The 22,547-nt window shown below is 48.8% G+C and overlaps 1 protein-coding gene across 2 annotated transcripts in view; it reads left to right on the forward strand.

Moving 5' to 3' along the window:
- Nucleotides 1-13,503, forward strand: part of LOC140480171 (guanine nucleotide exchange factor VAV3) — a 167,368-nt gene extending 153,865 nt beyond the window's left edge. The window contains exons 26-27 of one of the 2 annotated variants that reach the window (XM_072574919.1): nt 9,075-9,226; nt 12,798-13,503. In XM_072574919.1, coding sequence (XP_072431020.1) covers nt 9,075-9,226; nt 12,798-12,854 — 209 coding nt within the window. In that variant the 3' untranslated portion in view covers nt 12,855-13,503. The remainder of the gene's footprint in view (nt 1-9,074; nt 9,227-12,797) is intronic. The other variant, XM_072574920.1, reaches the window with a different exon arrangement.
- Nucleotides 13,504-22,547: the final 9,044 nt, after the last annotated feature.

The following is a 22,547-nucleotide window of genomic DNA, read 5'->3' on the forward strand; positions in this document are numbered from 1 at the left end:
AAAGAAGATTATTCTCTGAATGGTGGCAGTTTAGGAAAAGGTGAGGTGCAACAAGACCTGGGTGTCATGGTGGGACAGTTGCTGAAGGTTGGTGTGCAGGTGCAGCAGGCAGGGAGGAAAGCTAATGGCATGCTGGCCTTCATGGTGAGAGGGTTGGAGTATCAGAGTAAAGATGTCTTGCTGCAGTTGTACAGGGCCTTGGTGAGGCCACCCCTTGAGTATTGTGTGCAGGTTTGTCTCCTAGTCTGAGGAAGGTCATTCTTGCTATTGAGGGAGTCCAGTAAAGGTTCACCAGACTGACAGCACTGAAATATGAGGAAAGACTGGATCAACTGGGCTTGTACTCGCTGGAATTTAGAAGAATAAGAGGGATCTCATAGAAACATAAAATCCTGATGGGACTGAACAGGCTAGATGTGGGAAGAATGTTCCCGATGTTGGGGAAGTTCAGAAGGGGGTCACAGTCTAAGTTTAAGGGGTAAGCCATTCAGGGCTGAGATGAGGAGGAATTTCTTCACTCAGTGAGTTGTGAATTCTCTCCTACAGGAAGCTGTTGGGGCCAGTTCATTAGATCGACTCAAGGGGGAGCTGGATGTGGCCCTTGTGGGTAAAGGGATTAAGGGGCATGGGGAGAGGGTGGGAATGGGATACTGAGCTTGCAGGATCAGCCATGATTGCATTGAAAGGTGGGGCAAAGGGCCGAATGGTCTACTCCTGCTCCTGTCATCTGTGTTTCTATGTCACGGAATCAAGGTGATGGTGAGAAAACAGGACTCAATTACTTGGGGTCACGAGTGTGAGGTGAGATATATGTTTAAGGGATATAAAAGTTTAAGGGAGATATATGTGGAAAATTCTTCACACTGAGGCTGGTGGGTGTCTGGAATGCGTTACCAGTGGAGGTGGTAGGGGATGGGAACGATAGTGTCATTAAAGATCCATGAATGGGCAGGGAGCAGAGGGATACAGATCCTTAGAAAATAGGCGACTGGTTTAGATAAAGGATCTGGATCGGCACAGCCTTGGAGGGCCGAAGGGCCTATTCCTGTGCTGGAATTTTCTTTGTTCTTTGTTCTAGTAAAGGAAGAGGTTACACAGAACAGAATATTGGAGTTACAGATAGTGAGACATGAACCCAAGATCACAACTGAGGCCGTCCTCATGGGAACAGAACTTGATATCAGTTTCTGCTCAGCGATTCGGTGTTGTTGTGTATCTGGAAGACCACCCTAGAGAGCGTGTACCCAATGATCGCAGGCTGAATGTCCCCGACCACTGAAGTGTTCGCTGACTGGGAGGGAACACCCTGTCTGGCGATTGTTGCATGGTGTCCATTCATCTGTTGTTGTAGCATCTGCTTGGTCTCGTCAATGTACAATGCCTCGGGGCATCCTTGCCTGCAGCGTATGAGATAGACAACGTTGGCCACGTCACAGAAGTACCTGCCATGTACATGGTGTGTGATATCCCCACGTGTAATGGTGGTATCCATGTTGACACTCTGACATGTCTTGCAGTGGTTGCCATGACAGGGTTGGATGGTGTTGTGGTCCTAGTTGTCCTGAAGGCTGGGCAGTTTGCTGCGAATCATGTAGATGGAAAGTATTCTGTTTCAAGTGGGGTCCTGCAGGGCTCTGTTCTTGGGCCTCTGCTCTTTGTAGTTTTTATAAATGACTTGGATGAGGAGGTTGAGGGGTGGGTTAGTAAATTTGCAGATGACACAAAGGTTGGAGGTGCTGTTGATAGTATTGAGGGCTATTGCAGGCTGCAGCGCAACATGGACAGGACTTATGCCCGAAACGTCGATTCTCCTGCTCCTTGGATGCTGCCTGAACTGCTGCGCTTTTCCAGCAACACATAGACAGGATGTGGAGCTGGGCTGAGAAATGGCAGATGGAGTTCAACCTGGATAAATGCAAAGTGATGCCTTTTGAAAGGTTGAACTTGAATGTGAATATAGGATTAAAGATGGGATCCTTGGCAGTGTGGAGGAACAGAGGGATCTGGGTGTGCAAGTACATAGCTCCCTCAAAGTTGCCACCCAAGTGGATAGGGTTGTTAAGAAAGCATATGGTGTTTTAGCTTTCATTAACGGGGGATCGAGTTTAAGAGCTGTGAGGTTTTGCTGCAGCTCTACAAGTCCCTGGTGAGACCACACTTGGAATATTGTGTCCATTTCTGGTCGCCCTACTATCGGAAAGATACAGAGGCTTTGGAGAGGGTGCAAAGAAGGTTTACCGGGATGCTGCCTGGACTGGAGGGGTTGTCGTATGAAGAAAGATTGAATAAGCTCAGTCTTTTCTCTCTGGAGAGAAGGAGAAAGAGAGGTGACCTGATCGAAGTGTACAAAATAATGAGAGGCATGGATAGAGTCAATAGCCAGAGACTTTTCCCCAGGGCAGGATTGACTGGTACAAGGAGTCATAGTTTGAAGGTATTAGGAGGAAGGTATAAAGGAGACATCAGAGACAGGTTCTTTATGCAGAGAGTTGTGAATGCATGGAATGTGTTGCCAGTGGTGGTGGTGGAAGCAGAGTCATTGGGAACATTTAAGCGACTGCTGGACAGGGATAGCAGTGAGTTGAGGGGTGTGTAGGTTAAGTGACTATATTTTACATTAGGATTAAGTCTCGGCACAACATCGTGGGCCAAAGGGCTGTACTTTTCTATGTTCTATTGTCTCATCGATGACATATTGAAAGCTGTGAGGAACATGGTGTAACAGTCATGTCCCATGTCTGTCTTCTGAGGAGGTCATTACAGGTTTTCATTGTGGTGCGTTGGAACTGGCAATGGATGCATTGAGAGTCATATTCCATTTTTATGAGGGCATCTTCCAGTATCTTTAGGTGTCTGTTACCTTCCTCTTCACCTGATCCTGTGTATGTGCAGGGGATGGCTCTTTAACACGTTTCAGGTGGAGGCTAGAGAAGTGCAGCATCTTGAGGTTATCTGTGGACTTGTTGTAGAGTGAGCTACTGAGGTATCCATCCTTGATAGAGAGATGTGTGTCCAAGAATGAGACCGATTCCGAAGAGGAGCCCATGGTGCGTCTGATGCTGGGATGGAACATGTTGATATTGTTGTGCCGTCATTTCAGTGATTCTTCGCCATGACTCCAAAGGAAGAAAATGTCATCAATGTATCTGGTGGATAGTGCTGGTTGGAGGTCCTGCACAGCAAAGAATTCTTATTTCACATTATGCATGAAAATGTTGGCACATTGGGGTGTAAATAAGGTCTCCATGTCTGGATGAAGAGGGGGTTGTCGAAGGTGAAGACGTTGTGATCGAGGATGAAGCCGACGAATTGTATAGTGGGTGCTTGGAGATTAGCAGTTATTGGTATTGAGTACTGCGGCTGTGCAGTGATGCTGTCATCGGGGGGATGCTGGTGATGAGGAATGTTCCTGGTTTGACTACTCCATTGGTGCTGTGTTTCTGTAAGAAATCTGTAGTGTTGCGACAGGAGCTGGGGGGTCCCTTATGCAATGGGTTCCAAGGTGCATTCAACATGCCCAGAGAGGTTCTCACACTGGGTCCCATTGCCTTATACGGAGGGAGGTCCAGGTGTGTGGACATTGTGAACCTTTGGAAGGCAGTAGCAGTCCCCCATGTGAGACGTTTATGGGATGAGAGAGTGTAGGATACTCTGAAAGGACTCGGTCAGCAACCTTGGTCAGTCTTTCAGTTGACAGGTGTGTTCTTTGCTTGGATCAGCCATGAGTTGTCTGGAATGTTCCTGGTTGTTCAGTTGTCAGTGTGTTTCTTTGTGATAGTTTGTTCTATTCTGTACACTGATGGCTCCTCCTTTGTTGGCTGGTTTGGTGGTGATGTTGTGGTTGGGTTTGAGAGCATGGACTATGTTGCCTTGTGTTTGGAAGATATACTGCGCTACCCTGTGGGTGCAGCTGATGAATCTGACATTAACACATCTCCTGACAGCTTGGGCCTGGGGCTGTGACCTTCCGGAACAGTCCATTTCGATTGTTTCCTTGTTGGTTGCTGCATCACGGATCTCTCTGTCGACTGTTCCGGTTCTTTGGTTGTCTTGTTGGGTTCGCTGTCGACATATTGGGGTTTGTGGAAACATTCCCAAATCCTCATTCACCTGATGTTTTCCTCAGTGTCTGCTGCTAGACCAATGGGATCCATTTGGTGTAAATTAAGCCCTCAGCTGAGAACTTGGATTTTGTTCGGTTGAAAAGTGTGGTCAGACAAGTTTGTGATGGATTTCCCTGCAATGGTGCCATTTTCAACCGTGGTCCAGAGGGTTCTTGGGTACTGCTGATAGTGATGCCAAGTTTGGCCAGTTTCATGTTCTGGGTGTGCATGCCGATGGTGTAGTTCCACTACCTCATCCATTTGACAGTGTCTCAGCTGATCCACTGTATCCTGTGCATAACCTGAGAATATGGACTCAATCTCGATTTCAAGGGTGTGGTGTCTGCCATCGAGCTGGTGTTTAAGATACTTGAGGGAGAGTGTGAGAGGTGTGAAGGCAAAGTCTCTCTGTGTAGCATATGTTTTTGCTCAACACGGTTCGTGATCTGTACTCCCTTTCTTGATCACTCTCTCTGTCACTACCCCATCACATTGTCTGTCTCTCACTCTCTCCCTCCCTCCCTCCCTCTCTACCTCTCTCTCTCACCTCCTCCCCACCCCCCACCTTCCCCATCACTGTCTCTCCCCCCAGTAACACTGCCTCTGACCGTATTTCTGATCTGAGAAGGGAATATTTTCCTGTGGGAATGGATTTAAAATTCCCTCCGGGAGATTGGAGAGATTGAGGGTTTGATTCTCCTCTCGTTTACTGTCTGCTGCAGGAGCTGAGTGCTTTCCTATACCTTCTGCTCCCCACCTTACAGAATCTGATCCTCCTGAAATTCTGCTGTTAGTAATTAATGTACAATTTCACACTGAGACAAAACCTTCTGCTTTCTGAGCTTTGTTAACAAACAAAACTATTAGGAACTAAATGTTGGATTTCTGTGATCATTCTGTGTGGTCCTGAGGTCCACACACAGAGCAGGAAGATCCCAATTCCATTCCCTGCCTCTGGCTGTTGACCTGCTCCGGATGAGACCCTCAGTCTGAGGATAGGACATTTCTGTAGCTGTCCTTACACCAAACACTGGAGGGCAGTGTTGCACACAGAATGAGTCTCTTATTTGATCAGTCAGGCTTTGTCCATGACACCATGAGGACGAGGCTGTTCAGCCCCTCGAGCCTGCTTCGCTATTCAATCAGATCCCATGCTGGATCCCAATTGGAGCTGCTTTGCGTCAGATTCAGAGTGAAAAACAAAGAACAAAGAAAATTTACAGCCCAGGAACAGGTCCTTCGGCCCTCCAAGCCTGAGCCGATCCAATCCACTGTCTAAACCTGTCGCCCAATTCCTAAGCTTCTGTATCCCTCTGCTCCCCACCTACTCCTGCATTTATCCAGACACATCTTAAATGAATCTACCGTGCCTGCCTCTACCACCTCTGCTGGCAACGTGTTCCAAACGCCCACCACCCTCTGTGTGAAGTACTTGTCGCGTGTATCCCCCTTAAACTCTCCACTCCTCACCTTGAAAGCGTGACCTCTCGTTATTGAATCCTTCACTCTGGGAAAAAGCTTGTCTCTATCCACCCTGTCTATACCCTTCATGATTTTGTAAACCTCAATCAGGTCCCCCTCAATCTCCTTTTTTCTAGTGAAAATAAACCTAACCTACTCAACCTCTCTTCATAGCTAGCACCTTCCATACCAGACAACATCCTCGTAAACCTTCTCTGCACCCTCTCCAAAGTGTCCACATCCTTTTGGTAATGTGGCGACCAGAACTGTACACAGTATTCCAAATGCAGCTGAACCAATGTCTTGTACAATTTTAACATGACTTGCCAGCTCTTATACTCAATACCCCGTCCGATTAAGGCAAGCATACTATATACCTTCTTGACCACTCTATCCACCTGTGCAGCAACCTTCAGGGTACAATGGACCTGAACTCCCAGATCTCTCTGCCCATCAACTTTTCCCAAGGCTTTTCCATTTACAGTATAGTTCGCTTTAGAATTAATGTTGTCTCACATTTTGTCTGAAGGACATGACCTCGCCTTCTCAGACTCCTCTTTATCCCAAATCAGTCATCACCCAGCTCCAAATTCTCTCTCAGTGGTGGGTTCAAGGTTGTGACTTCAATTTGTCATAGAGTCTCAGAGACATACAGCACAGACATCTGCCGACCAGATATCCCAACCCAATCTAGTCCCACCTGCCAGCACCTGACCCTAATCCCTCCAAACCCTTCCTATTCATATACCCATCCAAATGCCTCTTAAATGTTGTAATTGTACCAGCCTCCACCACATCCTCTGGCAGCTCATTCCATACCCGTACCACCCTCTGTGTGAAAACGTTGCCCCTTAGGTCTCTTTTATATCTTTCTCCTCTCACCCTAAACCTATGCTCTCTAGTTCTGGACTCCCCGACCCCAGGGAAAAGACCTTGTCTGTTTATCCTACCCATGCCCTTCATGATTTTATAAACCTCTATCCTGCAGAAACTTCATATAATCCAGCCCATCCATTCTGTGCTAGCTCTTTTGATTAAAAACTGCTGAATAATTTCTCTTACCCAATCTGTCCCCATCCCACTGAAATGTTTTCTCCCTCGAGATATTTCCCCAGTTCCATTTTGGATGATTTAATTGGACCTGTATCCACTCTCCCATATGCAGTTGCTCTGTTTAAACAATCCCCCTGCCCCCCCCCCCCCCCCCCCCCCGGGGCTTCTCCCCGATTCTGTTCAACCTGTCTCCCTCTGCTCCCTCACCCTCCTGCCCCTGGAAACACTTTCTCCTGATTTACTCCATCAAACTCTCTCCATGGTTTTGAACACCTCAGTTAAACCCCCCGGAACCTTCTCTGCTCTAAGGAGAACAATCCCAGCTTCTCCAGTCTCTCCACATTCACTAAGGTCCCTCATCCCTGATCCCATTCCTCAGCTCCCTCTCCTCACCCTGACATTGTTCTGAAAGAGCAGGGTCCAGGATCGGACACAATCCTCCCTGAGGCTGGGGTCTGACCCGTGTTGATGAAGATGGAGCAGATTCTCATCGATTACGAAGAGCAGGATACTGTGAGCCACTCTGTTAACCTGAACACAGAGAATCCGAGTTCTCCCTCATCCATCCCGTTTGTATTGTCTCCTCGATCTTCCGAGAAAAATCCATCACCTCCACATTTCTGAGGTGAATCTGATTGGTCGTGCCTGTCACTTCTCAAATCTGTCACTATCGCTCTTGCCTCCTCTGTCTTCACCACTGACTGTGCCTCAGGTAATTCCAGCAGCATAGACATTATATCTCTACGTCATAATTATTCATGGTGCTGCAGGTTTCCTAACATCGGACCTGCTCTTGGGGTTACTGTGTTTATATGGTGAGTCCAGGTGAGTTTCTGGCCAATGCCAACCCCCCCCGGATGTTGACAATGGGGGATTCCGTGATGGTAACACCATTGAATATCAAGGGGCTGTGGTTAGATTCTCTCTTATTGGAAGTGGCCATTGCCTGGCTGTTGTGTGGTGTGAATGTCACTTGTCAGCCCAAGCCTGGATATTGTCCAGATCTTGTTGCATTTGAACGTGGACTCGCTAAGTGTCTGAGGAGGAGTCACGAATGGTGCTGAACACTGTGCAATCATTGGTGAACATCCTCACTCTGACCTGATGATGGAGGGAAGGTCATTGATAACACTCCCCTGAGGGACTCCTGCAGGGATGTCCTGGAGCTGATATGACTGACCTCCAACACCCACAATCGTCTTTCTGTGTGTCAGGTATGACTCTAACCAGCAGAGAATTTCCCTCCTGATACCCATTGATTCCAGTTTTGCCAGGGCTCCTTGATGCCACAATTTGTTAAATGTGATATTGATATCAAGAGCTGTCCCTCTCCCCTCCCCTCTGGAATTCAGCTTCTTTATCTATGTTTGACCCAAGGTTATAATGAGGTCAGGAGCTGAGTGACCCTGGGGGAACCCAAACTGGGCATCACTGAGCAGGTTATTGCTGAGTAGGTGCTGCTTGATAACTCTGTTACTGACCCCTCCATCACTTTACTGAGGACGGAGAGTAGGCTGATGGGGTGGTAACTGGCTGGGTTGGATCTGTCCTGCTTTTTGTACACAGACCTACCTGGGCAATTTTATGCACTGTCAGGTCAATTCATGTGGAACTGGCTGGAGCCTGGTATCTGGGATGGTGAGGAGCCTGAGGTGGATCATCCACTCGGCATGTCTGGCTGAAGATTGTTGTGAATGTTTCAGCCTTATCTTTTGCCCTGATGTGCTGGGCTCCTCCATCATTGAGGATGGGGATATTTGTGGAGTTTCCTCCCCCAGGGAGTTGTTTAATCATCCATCACCATTCACCACTGGATGTGGCAGGACTGCAGAGCTTAGATCTGATCCATTGGTTGTGGGATCGTTTAGCTCTGTCTATCACTGGTTATTTATGCTGTTTGGAAATATTCCTGTTCGGTGGCTTCACCAGGTTGGTACCTCATCTTCAGGTCTGCCTGGTGCTGCTCCTGACATACCCTCCTGCACTCTCCATTGAACCAGGGTTGACCCCTTGGCTTGATGGTAATGGTTGAGTGAGGGAAATGCCAGGCCATGAGGTTACAGATTGTTCTGGAGTACAGTTCTGCTGCTGTTGATGGCCCTCAGTGCCTCATGGATGCCCAGCCCTGAGTTGCTCAATCTGTTTGAGGTCTGTCCCATTTAGCACAGGGATAGTGCCACACAACACGATGGAAGGGATTGTCAATGTGAAGGTGGGACTTTGTCTCCACCAGAACTATAAGGTGGTCACTCTTACCAATACTGTCAGGGATAAATGTATCTGCTGGAATATGAGGGCGGCATTGTAAATGTTGGTTTTCCATTTAAATTGGTTTACTTACACGTTGTCCTGATGAATGGACAATGCAAGCATTCAACCAAATTTGTCATGTTTTCGCTAACACTCTGGTCACATGTTCTGTGTGAACAAATAACGGTTTCTGTTTTATTTTGGCAGCTTTGGGCCCAAAGGTAGTGGGTGTTGCTGTGGCTCAGTATGCCTTCTCAGCGCGAGATATGAGGGAGCTGTCACTGCAGGAGGGAGACATGGTGAAGATTTACACCAAGAATGGACCCAATGGCTGGTGGCGAGGAGCTGTCAATGGCAGGGTGTGTAACCCCGTCCTGGGAATAACACACAGAGTGTGGGTGTGAGAGTGAGAAACACTGTCCTGGGTATAATACTGAGAGTGTGAGAGTGTATAACACTGTCCTGGGAATAACACTGAGAGTGTGAGAGTGTGTAACACTGTCCTGGGAATAACACTGAGAGTGTGAGAGTGTGTAACACTGTCCTGGGAATAACACGGAGAGTGTGGGTGTGAGAATGAGAAACACTGTCCAGGGTATAATACTGAGAGTGTGAGAGTGTGTAACACTGTCCTGGGAATAACACTGAGAGTGTGCGAGTGTGTAACACTGTCCTGTGAATAACACTGAGAGTGTGAGAGTGTGTAACACTGTCCTGGGAATAACACTGAGAGTGTGGGTGTGTGTAACACTGTCCTGGGAATAACACTGAGAGTGTGCGAGTGTATAACACTGTCCTGGGAATAACACTGAGAGTGTGCGAGTGTGTAACACTGTCCTGTGAATAACACTGAGAGTGTGAGAGTGTGTAACACTGTCCTGGGAATAACACTGAGAGTGTGCGAGTGTGTAACACTGTCCTGTGAATAACACTGAGAGTGTGAGAGTGTGTAACACTTCCTGGGAATAACACTGAGAGTGTGAGTGTGTGTAACACTGTCCTGGGAATAACACTGAGAGTGTGCGAGTGTATAACACTGTCCTGGGAATAACACTGAGAGTGTGCGAGTGTGTAACACTGTCCTGTGAATAACACTGAGAGTGTGAGAGTGTGTAACACTGTCCTGGGAATAACACTGAGAGTGTGCGAGTGTGTAACACTGTCCTGTGAATAACACTGAGAGTGTGTAACACTGTCCTGGGAATAACACTGAGAGTGTGGGTGTGAGAATGAGAAACACTGTCCAGGGTATAATACTGAGAGTGTGAGAGTGTGTAACACTGTCCTGGGAATAACACTGAGAGTGTGCGAGTGTATAACACTGTCCTGGGAATAATACTGAGAGTGTGAGAGTGTGTAACACTGTCCTGGGAATAACACTGAGAGTGTGAGTGTGTGTAACACTGTCCTGGGAATAACACTGAGAGTGTGCGAGTGTATAACACTGTCCTGGGAATAACACTGAGAGTGTGCGAGTGTGTAACACTGTCCTGTGAATAACACTGAGAGTGTGAGAGTGTGTAACACTGTCCTGGGAATAACACTGAGAGTGTGCGAGTGTGTAACACTGTCCTGTGAATAACACTGAGAGTGTGAGAGTGTGTAACACTGTCCTGGGAATAACACTGAGAGTGTGGGTGTGAGAATGAGAAACACTGTCCAGGGTATAATACTGAGAGTGTGAGAGTGTGTAACACTGTCCTGGGAATAACACTGAGAGTGTGCGAGTGTGTAACACTGTCCTGTGAATAACACTGAGAGTGTGAGAGTGTGTAACACTGTCCTGGGAATAACACTGAGAGTGTGGGTGTGAGAATGAGAAACACTGTCCAGGGTATAATACTGAGAGTGTGAGAGTGTGTAACACTGTCCTGGGAACAACACTGAGAGTGTGCGAGTGTGTAACACTGTCCTGTGAATAACACTGAGAGTGTGAGAGTGTGTAACACTGTCCTGGGAATAACACTGAGAGTGTGGGTGTGAGAATGAGAAACACTGTCCAGGGTATAATACTGAGAGTGTGAGAGTGTGTAACACTGTCCTGGGAACAACACTGAGAGTGTGCGAGTGTGTAACACTGTCCTGTGAATAACACTGAGAGTGTGCGAGTGTGTAACACTGTCCTGTGAATAACACTGAGAGGGTGAGTGTGTGGGAGCACTGTGAACAGACCCAGGCTATGGATGGTCATTGCTTCTGAGAATTTGACAACACTGAATGAGGCCCTTCTGTCCATCAAGCCCATGCGCACAGTTGGCCAATGATCCAGTTAATCCCAGTCAGTCTGGCAAATCTTAGAGAATGTTCATTAGCAGAGGGATTGAATTCAAGAGTCGTGAAGTGATGTTGCAGCTGTACAGGACCTTGGTAAGGCCACATTTGGAGTACTGTGTGCAGTTCTGGTCGCCTCACTTTAGGAAAGATGTGGAAGCTTTGGAGAGGGTGCAGAGAAGATTTACCAGGATGTTGCCTGGAATGGAGAATAGGTCGTACGAGGATAGGTTGAGAGTTCTCGGCCTTTTCTCATTGGAACGGCGAAGGATGAGGGGTGACTTGATAGAGGTTTATAAGATGATCAGGGGAATAGATAGAGTAGACAGTCAGAGACTTTTTCCCCGGGTACAACAGAGTGTTACAAGGGGACATAAATTTAAGGTGAAGGGTGGAAGGTATAGGGGAGATAGACAATAGACAATAGACAATAGATGCAGGAGTAGGCCATTCAGCCCTTCGAGCCTGCACCGCCATTCAATATGATCATGGCTGATCATTCCCGATCAGTATCCTGTTCCAGCCTTATCTCCATAACCCTTGACTCCACTATCTTTAAGAGCTCTATCCAATTCTTTCTTAAATGAATCCAGAGACTGGGCCTCCACTGCCCTCTGGGGCAGAGCATTCCACACAGCCACCACTCTCTGGGTGAAGTAGTTTCTCCTCATCTCTGTCCTAAATGGTCTACCCCGTATTTTTAAGTTGTGTCCTCTGGTTTGGCACTCCCCCATCAGCGGAAACATGTTTCCTGCTGCCAGAGTGTCCAATCCTTTAATAATCTTATATGTCTCAATCAGATCCCCTCTCAGTCTTCTAAACTCAAGGGTATACAAGCCCAGTCGCTTCAGTCTTGCAGTGTAAGGCAATCCTGCCATTCCAGGAATTGACCTCGTGAACCTACGCTGCACTCCCTCAATAGCCAGAATGTCTTTCCTCAAATGTCAGGGGGAGATGTCAGGGCTAGGTTCTTTACCCAGAGAGTGGTGGGGGCATGGAATGTGCTGCCCGTGGGAGTGGCAGAGTCAGAATCATTGGTGACCTTTAAGCGGCATTTGGATAGGTACATGGATGGGTGCTTAATCTAGGATAGAAGTTCGGCACAACATTGTGGGCCGAAGGGCCTGTTCTGTGCTGTATTGTTCTATGTTCTATGTTCTAATGTGGAGAAGCTGGGATTGTTCTCCTTAGAGCAGAGAAGGTTCCGGGGGGTTTAACCGAGGTTTTCAAAACCATGGAGAGAGTTTGATGGAGTAAATCAGGAGAGTGTGTTTCCAGGGGCAGGAGGGTGAGGGAGCAGAGGGAGACAGGTTGAAGGGAAAAGCCCAGGGGGAGAGGGGAGGGGGATTGTTTTACACAGTGAGTTGTTGGGATCTGGAAGGTGCTGCCTGAAAGGGCAGTGGGAACAGATTCAATCAGAACTTTCACACAGGAACCAGGAAAATCCTTGTGCGTGGTCATTTTCTGGACGATGGGGAAAGTGCAGAGGAAGGGGACTAATTGGATAGAATTAGCAAGTGCAGGCTTGATGGGCAGAATAGTCTCCTGCAGTACTGTCAGAATCTTAAAATGGACCCCTCAACTGGAATGTCTGGCATTGAGAGAAGATGGGACATTTCCTGGTTTGACCATCAATGGGTCTCGATTGGTTGGTTTCAGGTCGGTTGGTTTCCATCCACGTACGTAGAAGAGGAGGAGGATTGTTTTCCAGACTGACTCCGTGCTACAGTGAACACTCGAGGATTGGTGAACTAACACAGCTCCCCATGTGCTAACCATTCTGGAGATGGTGGAGGCAATTCTGTCCCTGCCTCACGTGTGGGGAATGTGTTTTCAGGAACTTATGGATTCAGTGGGATACCAGGAATCAATGAGGGGAGAATCTGTTCTGGAACAGGGTGGGGATCCAATTGCTGGCAACCTCCTTGGAATCCAAATCCAGGAGCAGAGTCACCTGCAGATCGAGTGAATCCAGATCACACTTTGAGCAAATTGAGATCCAGCCTGTAGATATCACTGGAGCTCTGCTGTTTGTGTCCCTCTGTGAAACGAGTATTTGATTGTTATTGCTGGCTGGATAGCAGAATCATTTTAATTCCGCAAACTCTCATCTGTTTACACAGCCCAATAATCAGACCCAACACTGAGCTCCATCAGACCCAATTCAAAAACAACTCAAACTGTTCAACCTCTGTTAGAAAACAAATCCGATTCAGTGACTTGTCCCAAAGACCAAACCTGTCTGACTGGCGAGCAGATTCCCTCTAACTCAGAACACCCATCCCCCAGGATCACCCCCCCAACACCCATCCCCCCAGGATCACCCCCCAACACCTATCCCCCAGGATCACCCCCCCAGGATCACCCCCCAACACCCGTCCCCTGGATCACCCCCCAAACACCCATCCCCCAGGATCACCCCCCCAACACCCATCCCCCAGGATCACCCCCCAAACACCCATCCCCCAGGATCACCCCCCCAACACCCATCCCCCAGGATCACCCCCCCAACACCCATCCCCCAGGATCACCCCCCCAACACCCATCCCCCCAGGATCACCCCCCCAACACCCATCCCCCAGGATCACCCCCCCAAACACCCATCCCCCCAGGATCACCCCCCAAACACCCATCCCCCAGGATCACCCCCCAACACCCATCCCCCCGGGATCACCCCCCAACACCCATCCCCCCAGGATCACCCCCCCAACACCCATCCCCCTAGGATCTACCCCCCCAACACCCATCCCCCAGGATCACCCCCCAACACCCATCCCCCCAGGATCACCCCCCCAACACCCATCCCCCCAGGATCACCCCCCCAACACCCATCCCCCCAGGATCACCCCCCAACACCCATCCCCCCAGGATCACCCCCCAAACACCCATCCCCCCGGGATCACCCCCCAAACACCTATCCCCCAGGATCACCCCCCAACACCTATCCCCCAGGATCACCCCCCAATACCCATCCCCCCGGGATCACCCCCCAACACCCATCCCCCCCGAGATCACCCCCCAACACCTATCCCCCAGGATCACCCCCCCAACACCCTTCCCCAGGATCACCCCCCAACACCCATCCCCCCGATATCACCCCCCGACATCCGTCCCCCCGGGATCACCCCCCCCCCAACACCCATCCCCCGGGTTCATCTCCAACACCCGTCCCCCCGGGATCACCCCCCCCCAACACCCATCCCCCCGGGATCACCCCCCAACACCCATCCCCCAGAGATCACCCCCCAACACCCTTCCCCCGGGATCACCCCCCCCCCCCCCCAACACCCATCCCCCGGTTCATCTCCCAACGCACATACCCTGGGATCTTTACTGAGGGAGTGCCGCACTGTCAGAGGGTCAGTGCTGAGGGAGTGCCACACTGTCAGAGGGTCAGTGCTGAGGGAGCGCCGTACTCTCAGAGGGTCAGTGCTGAGGGAGTGCTGCACTGTCAGAGGGTCAGTGCTGAGGGAGTGCTGCACTGTCAGAGGGTCAGTGCTGAGGGAGTGCTGCACTGTCAGAGGGTCAGTGCTGAGGGACTGCCGCACTGTCAGAGAGTCAGTGCTGAGGGAGTGGGCACTGTCAGAGGGTCAGTGCTGAGGGAGTGCTGCACTGTCAGAGGGTCAGTGCTGAGGGAGTGGGCACTGTCAGAGGGTCAGTGCTGAGGGAGCACCACACTGTCAGAGGGTCAGTACTGAGGGAGCGCCGCACTGTCAGAGGGTCAGTGCTGAGGGAGTGTCGCACTGTCAGAGGGTCAGTGCTGAGGGAGTGCCGCACTGTCAGAGGGTCAGTACTGAGGGAGTGCCGCACTGTCAGAGGGTCAGTACTGAGGGAGTGCCGCACTGTCAGAGGGTCAGTGCTGAGGGAGTGCCGCACTGTCAGAGGGTCAGTACTGAGGGAGTGCTGTATTGTCAGAGGGTCAGTCTATCAGATTTAACATAAGGTCCTAGCTACTATCACAAGTGAATTCAGAAATTCCAATGTAAGAATGATTGGTTAGTTGATGTGGGGGTGCGGCTGGGTCATCTTCTTCATGTTAATAATCATCTCGCGATTATCTTGACTAACACAACAGATTGTCTGTTCATTATCTTATTGTGGGTTCTTGCCATGTACATATCAGGAGTGTTTCCTGTAATCCAGCAGGGACCAAACCATCAGTGTGTTTTATTGTTTCGGGGGGTCTTTGCTGCACTTAAAGGAGCTAGAGAAATGCAGGTTCTTGGTGTCTCACTCAATTTTCAGCACACAGCCCATTCCTCCAAGAAGATGGATCAAACGTTTGGAACCAAAACTAATGACCTTGAACCCTGTGAGTGTCAGGGTCACCGGATCAGGGAGATTTAATGTCAGGGCAAAATATGTTTCTGCTTCACTACTGGATACTGAGCTCCAAACGATGTACAAATTCTGTTGAGAAAGTTTCAGTAAAAACCCTTCATTAAACTGGAGATGTTTGATTCAAGTCTTTCTACCATGAATTGGGTTTTTTGTTCACTGTGCGGAGTTATCCAGGCCCCGGGAGCCTGAAACGGTTCCTCACACGCTTCACAGTCTGACCCTGAGTCACAGTCACTCAGTCAGCAAGGCGTGTTTATGAACCCATGGGAAGTGGCGTGTTCATTGCTGAAAATTCTGATGATCTCAAAGCAGCAGACTGCAGGGTGTAAAGACCTTATCTGTTTATTTCCCATTTTATGATTGTGAACTCATTCAGGAAAAGGAGAAAGTGAGGACTGCAGATGCTGGAGATCAGAGCTGAAAATGTGTTGCTGGAAAAGCGCAGCAGGTCAGGCAGCATCCAAGGAGCAGGAGAATCGATGTTTCGGGCATGAGCCCTTCTTCAGGAAACGTTGATTCTCCTGCTCCTCGGATGCTGCCTGACCTGCTGCGCTTTTCCAGCAACACATTTTCAGCTCATTCAGGAAAAGGATTATTTCCAAAACACATTATAAAACCTCATTTTATGTGCTGTTTACACAGCTGCTGGTTCAAGCGGTAGGGGAAGTTTAGTTACAGACGAGCTGGAGTCAAGGGCTGTGTATGATTGGAGTTTCACCTGGCAACAAGCAGCTGATTGGTCTATCAGTTATCCATGACAAAGGCCTTTGGTCTGCGCTCAGTGATGTGATTGGCTCCCGGGAGCTGAGCAGCTGGTGGGTGTGCATGTTCAGGTCAGAAGCCATTGGACCTCTGGACGTGAAGGAGCAGTGCTTCTGTGCTGCAGTTTATTTCCTCTTTCCCGTTGCTGTTAGCTGTGACTTTTAGTTAATAAATCAGAGACCTTTATAAATGTGAACCAGTCACTCTGTGTCTGATTGAGTCACATAATACAGGAGACACCTATCAATCCATTGAGTCTGTGCCAACAAATATGTCTCTAAAGGGCACTACTCCTACTTTCCATTACCAGGCCTATAGCCTTGAGTGTTATGATGTTTCAACTGCACATCCAAGTATTTTTTAAAGTTGAGGTTTCCTGCCTCAGCTACGCTCCCAGGCAGTGCAGTCCGCACCACCACCTTCTAGGTGAAAAAAGTGTGTTTCCTCAAATCCCCGCTAAACCACTTCCCTTTCAAAATAAAATGATGCCCCTTGTTGACCCTTCAAGTGAGGAGAACAGCTGCTTTCTATCAACCGAGTCCATGCCCCTCATAACCTCAGACGCCTCCATCAGTCCCCCCCCCCATGGTCCAAAGCAAACCCCCTGAGCTTATCCAGCCTCTCCTCATCACTGAAATACTCCGTCCCAGGGAGTATCCTGGTGAATCTCCACTGCTCCCCCCCCCCCCCCCCCCCTCCAGCACAATCCCATCCTTCCTATCGTGTGGGGATCAGAACTGCACACCGTACTCCAGCTGTGGCCTGTACAGTTCCAGCGTGACCTCCCTGCTCTTATCATCTACGGCTTGACTGATAAATGCAAGTGTCCCGTATGCCTCCTTAACTCCCCTATTAACCCCGTCCTGCCATCTTCAGGGATCTATGGACAAGCTTCCCTATATCCCTATGTTACTCTGAGCTTCCTCGTGTTTTGCCATTTACTGAGTACTCCCTTGGCTTGTAATTTCCTGAAAATTACATCCCATCACATTTATCCCAGTTAAATTCCATCTGCCCATCTGACCAATCCATTTAAATCCTCCTGTAAACTGAACACCTTCCTCCTCACTGCCAACCACCCGGACAATCTCTGTCATCCTCAAACTTAATTACCATCTTCCCCACGTTCCCATCTCCATTGTTTATGAATATCACAAACAATAAGGGACCCAGCATTGATCCCTGTGGGACACCACTGCACACTGGGCTCCAGTCACACAAACAGCCTCCTACCTTCAACCTCTGTCTCCTCTCACTAGGCCAGCTTTGGATCCATCTTACCAAGTTACCCTGGACCCCATGAGCTTTTACTTTCTTTATCAGTCTCCCATGTGGGACCTGGTCAAAGGCCTTGCTGAAATCTAGATAAACTACATCGACTGCACTATCCACACCTACATATTTGGTCACTTTGAGAAATCACACCAGATTTGTGAGCCACGACCTCTGATCAAATATTCTCTCTCTAAGTGCAGATTAATTCTCTCCTTCAGAGTTTTCTGCAACAGTTTCCCCCCCACTGATATGAGACTCCCTGCTCTGTGGTTCCCTGGTCCATCACTGCCATGCTTGTTGTAGAGTGTAACCACATTCACTATCCTCACGCCCTCCAGCACTTCCCTATAGCCAGAGACAATATACAGTTGGGTCAGGGACCACTGTAATTTCCTGCCTCATCTCCCTCCGAAGCCTGGGGCATGACTCAGCCAGATTCTGTGACACTATGACCTGGGGATTTGTCTACTTTTAGCCCTGTCAAAACCTCCAATACCTCCCCATTCACTACACCAATCTGCTCAAGAAACTCACAATCCCTCTCCCCAAATTCTGTCCCCACACCCTGCTCCTTGAGAATGAAGACCGATGTGAAGTTTTTTTTAACACCTTACCAATCCCCCTGGTTCCACTCTCAGATCGGCCCCTTGGTCCCAAATCTGCCCCACCCTTTCCCTGGTTATCTTCTTCGCCTTAACAAACTGATAGAATATCTTGACGATTCCCTGTAATTTTATGCACCAGTGATTTCTCATGCCCCCTCTTTGCTCTCCTAATCCCTTTATGAAGTTCTCTGCTACACTTTCCATTCTCCACTAGGCCCCTCTGTTTGTTTGACCCTTTTATACCTGTTATACATAGAGTCATGGAGTCATAGAGTTAAATAGCACAGAAATGGACCCTTCAGTCTGTCTCATCCATGTTGACCGCGTGTCCAGAATTAATCAAGTCCCATTTGCCCTTATTTGGCCCATATCCCTCTAAACCCTTCCTATTAAATATTGCAATTGTACCAGCCTCCACCATTTCCTCTGGCAGCTCATTCCATACACGCACCACCCTCTGTGTGAAAAAGTTACCCCTTAGGTCCCTTTTAAATTTCCCCTCTCAATTGATACTTATACCCTCTAGTTCTGGACTTTCCCACCCCAGGGAAAAGACCTTGTCTATTTACCCTATCTATGCCCCTCATGATTTTATAAACCTCTATAAGGTCACCCCTCAGCCTCCGACGCTCCAGGGAAAACAGCCCCAGCCTATTCAGCCTCTCCCTGTAGCTCAGATCCTCCAACCCTGGCAACATCCTTGTCAATCTTTTCTGAACCATTCCAACTTTCACAACATTCTTCATATAGGAAGGAGACTAGAATTGCACAAAATATTCCAAAAGTGGCCTAACCAATGTCCTGTACAACTCCTGTACTCAATGCACTGACCAATAAAGGAACATAGAACATAGAAAAATACAGTGCAGTACAGGCCCTTCGGCCCTCGATGTTGCGCTGACCGAAGCCCACCTAACCTACACTAGCCCAATAACCTCCATATGCTTATCCAATGCCCGCTTAAATGACCATAAAGAGGGAGAGTCCACCACTGCTACTGGCAGGGCATTCCATGAACTCACAACCCGCTGAGTAAAGAATCTACCCCTAACATCTGTCCTATACCTACCACCCCTTAATTTAAAGCTGTGTCCCCTAGTAATAGCTGACTCCATACGTGGAAAAAGGTTCTCACTGTCAACCCTATCTAACCCCCTAATCATCTTGTACACCTCTATCAAATCTCCCCTAAACCTTCTTTTCTCCAATGAGAACAGCCCCAAGTGCCTCAGCCTTTCCTCATACGATCTTCCTACCATACCAGGCAACATCCTGGTAAACCTCCTCTGCACCCGTTCCAATGCCTCCACATCCTTCCTATAATATGGCGACCAAAACTGCACACAATATTCTAGATGAGGCCGCACCAGAGTCTTATACAACTGCAACATGACCTCAGGACTCCGGAACTCAATTCCTCTACCAATAAAGCCCAGTACGCCATATGCCTTCTTCACCGCACTATTTACCTGGGTGGCAACTTTCAGAGATCTGTGTACATGGACACCAAGATCCCTCTGCTCATCCACACTACCAAGTAGTCTACCATTAGCCCAATAATCCATTTTCTTGTTACTCCTACCAAAGTGAATGACTTCACACTTAGCTACATTGAACTCCATTTGCCACCTTACTGCCCAGCTCTGCAACTTATCTATATCCCGCTGTAACCTGACGCGTCCTTCTTCGCTGTCCACAACTCCACCGACTTTCGCGTCATCCGCAAACTTGCTCACCCAGCCTTCAAGCCCCTCCTCCAGGTCATTTATAAAAATAACAAACAGCAATGGTCCCAAAACAGATCCTTGTGGAACACCGCTAGTAACTGCGCTCCAAGATGAACCTATACCATCAACTACTACCCTCTGTCTCCTTCCAGCCAGCCAATTCCTAATCCAAACCTCTAACGCACCCTCAATGCCATACCTCCGTAGTTTTTGCATTAGCCTACCATGGGGTACCTTATCGAACGCCTTGCTAAAATCCATATACACCACATCTACTGCTTTACCCTCGTCCACTTCCTTGGTCACCTTCTCAAAGAATTCAATAAGGTTTGTGAGGCACGACCTGCCTTTCACAAAACCATGCTGACTATCCTTGATCACATTATTCCTATCCAGATGTTCATAAATCCTATCCCTTACAATTCTCTCTAAGACTTTGCCCACAACAGAAGTGAGACTCACTGGCCTATAGTTACTAGGGCTGTCCCTACTCCCCTTCTTGAACAAGGGGACCACATTTGCTATCCTCCAGTCTTCTGGCACTATTCCTGTAGACCACAACAACATAAAAATCAAGGCCAATGGCTCCGCTATCTCCTCCCTAGCTTCCCAGAGGATCCTAGGATAAATGCCATCAGGCCCAGGGGACTTATCTATTTTCATCCTTTCCAGTATTCCCCAGACCTCTTCCCTACATACCTCAAGGCCATCCATTCTAATCACTTGTGACTCAATATTTACATCAGCAACAGTGTCCTGTTCCTGAGTGAATACTGATGAAAAGTATTGATTTAGTGTCTCACCGATCTCCTCCGCCTCCGCACACAACTTCCCATTACTATCCTTGACTGGACCGATACCTACCCTAGTCATCCTTTTATTCCTGACATACCTATAGAAAGCCTTTGGGTTTTCCCTAATCCTACCAACTAAGGACTTTTCATGTCCCCTTCTTGCTGCTCTTAGCTCTCTCTTTAGATCCTTCCTGGCTACCTTATAACTCTCAATCGCCCCAACTGAACCTTCACGCCTCATCTTTACAAAGGCCGCCCTCTTCCCTTTCACAAGGGATTCCAATTCCTGATTGAACCACGGCTCCCTCACACGACCCTTTACTCCCTGCCTGACTGGTACATACTTATCAAGGACACCCAATAGCTGTTCCTTGAACAATCTCCACATATCATTTGTGTTCTTCCCTTGAAGCCTATTTTTCCAATCCACGCATCCTAAGTCATGCCTCACCGCATCATAATTTCCCTGCCCCCAGCTATAACTGTTGCCCTGCAGTGCACACTTATCCCTCTCCATCACTAGAGTAAAAGTCACCGAGTTGTGGTCACTGCCCCCGAAGTGCTCACCTACCTCCAAGTCTAACACCTGACCTGGTTCGTTACCCAGAACCAAATCCAGTATAGCCTCACCTCTTGTTGGCCTGTCTACATATTGTGTCAGGAAACCCTCCTGCACACATTGGACAAACACCGACCCATCTAACGAACTCGAGCTCTTGCTTTCCCAGTCAATATCTGGGAAGTTAAAGTCCCCCATAACAACCACCCTGCTACTTTCACTCTTCTCCTGAATCATCCTCGCAATACTTTCCTCTACTTCTCTCGGACTATTAGGAGGCCTGTAGAAAACTCCTAACAGGGTGACCTCACCTTTCCTATTTCTAACCTCCGCCCAAACTACCTCAGATGGCAAGTCTTCCGCCATCACCCTTTCTACCGCTGTAATACTATCCTTGACAAGCAATGCCACACCTCCCCCTCTTTTACCCCCATCTCTGACCCTACTAAAACATTTAAACCCTGGAACCTGCAACAGCCAATCCTGTCCCTGTTTTACCCACGTCTCTGTAATGGCCACAACATCGAAGTCCCAGGTACCAACCCACGCTGCAAGTTCACCTACCTTATTTCTTATACTTCTGGCATTGAAGTATACACACTTCAAGCCACCTTCCTGTTTACTGGCACCCTCCTTCGAGATCGATGCCTCGTTCCTAACCTCCCTACACTCAAGGTCCAGTACCCTAAAGCTACAGTCTGGGTTCCCATGCCCCTGCAGAGTTAGTTTAAACCCCCCCCCCCCCCCCCAAGAGCACTAGCAAACCTCCCCCCAAGGATACTGGTGCCCCTCAGGTTCAGGTGTAGACCATCCTGTTTATAGAGGTCCCACCTTCCCCAGAAAGAGCCCCAGTTATCCAGAAACCGGAATCCCTCCCTCCTGCACCATCCCTGTAGCCACACATTTAACTGTTCTCTCTCCCTATTCCTCGACTCTCTATCACGTGGCACGGGTAACAGACCAGAGACAACGACTCTGTTCGTTCTAGCTCTGAGCTTCCAACCTAGCTCCCTGAAAGCCTGTCTAACATCCTCACCCCTCTTCCTACCTATGTCGTTGGTGCCAAGGTGGACCACGATCTGGGGCTGCTCCCCCTCCCCCTTGAGGACCCGGAAAACACGATCAGAGACATCACGTACCCTTGCACCTGGGAGGCAACATACCAAACGTGAGTCTCTGTCGCCCCCGCAAAACCGCCTATCTGTGCCCCTCACTATTGAGTCCCCAATAACTATCGCTCTACCTTTCTCCACCCTTCCCTTCTGAGCAACGGGGACAGGCTCCGTGCCAGAGGCCTGAACCTCGTTGCTTACCCCTGGTAAGTCATCCCCCCCCCCACAAGTATC

Source organism: Chiloscyllium punctatum, chromosome 7, assembly GCF_047496795.1.
Source record: "Chiloscyllium punctatum isolate Juve2018m chromosome 7, sChiPun1.3, whole genome shotgun sequence".
Lineage (NCBI taxonomy): Eukaryota > Metazoa > Chordata > Chondrichthyes > Orectolobiformes > Hemiscylliidae > Chiloscyllium > Chiloscyllium punctatum.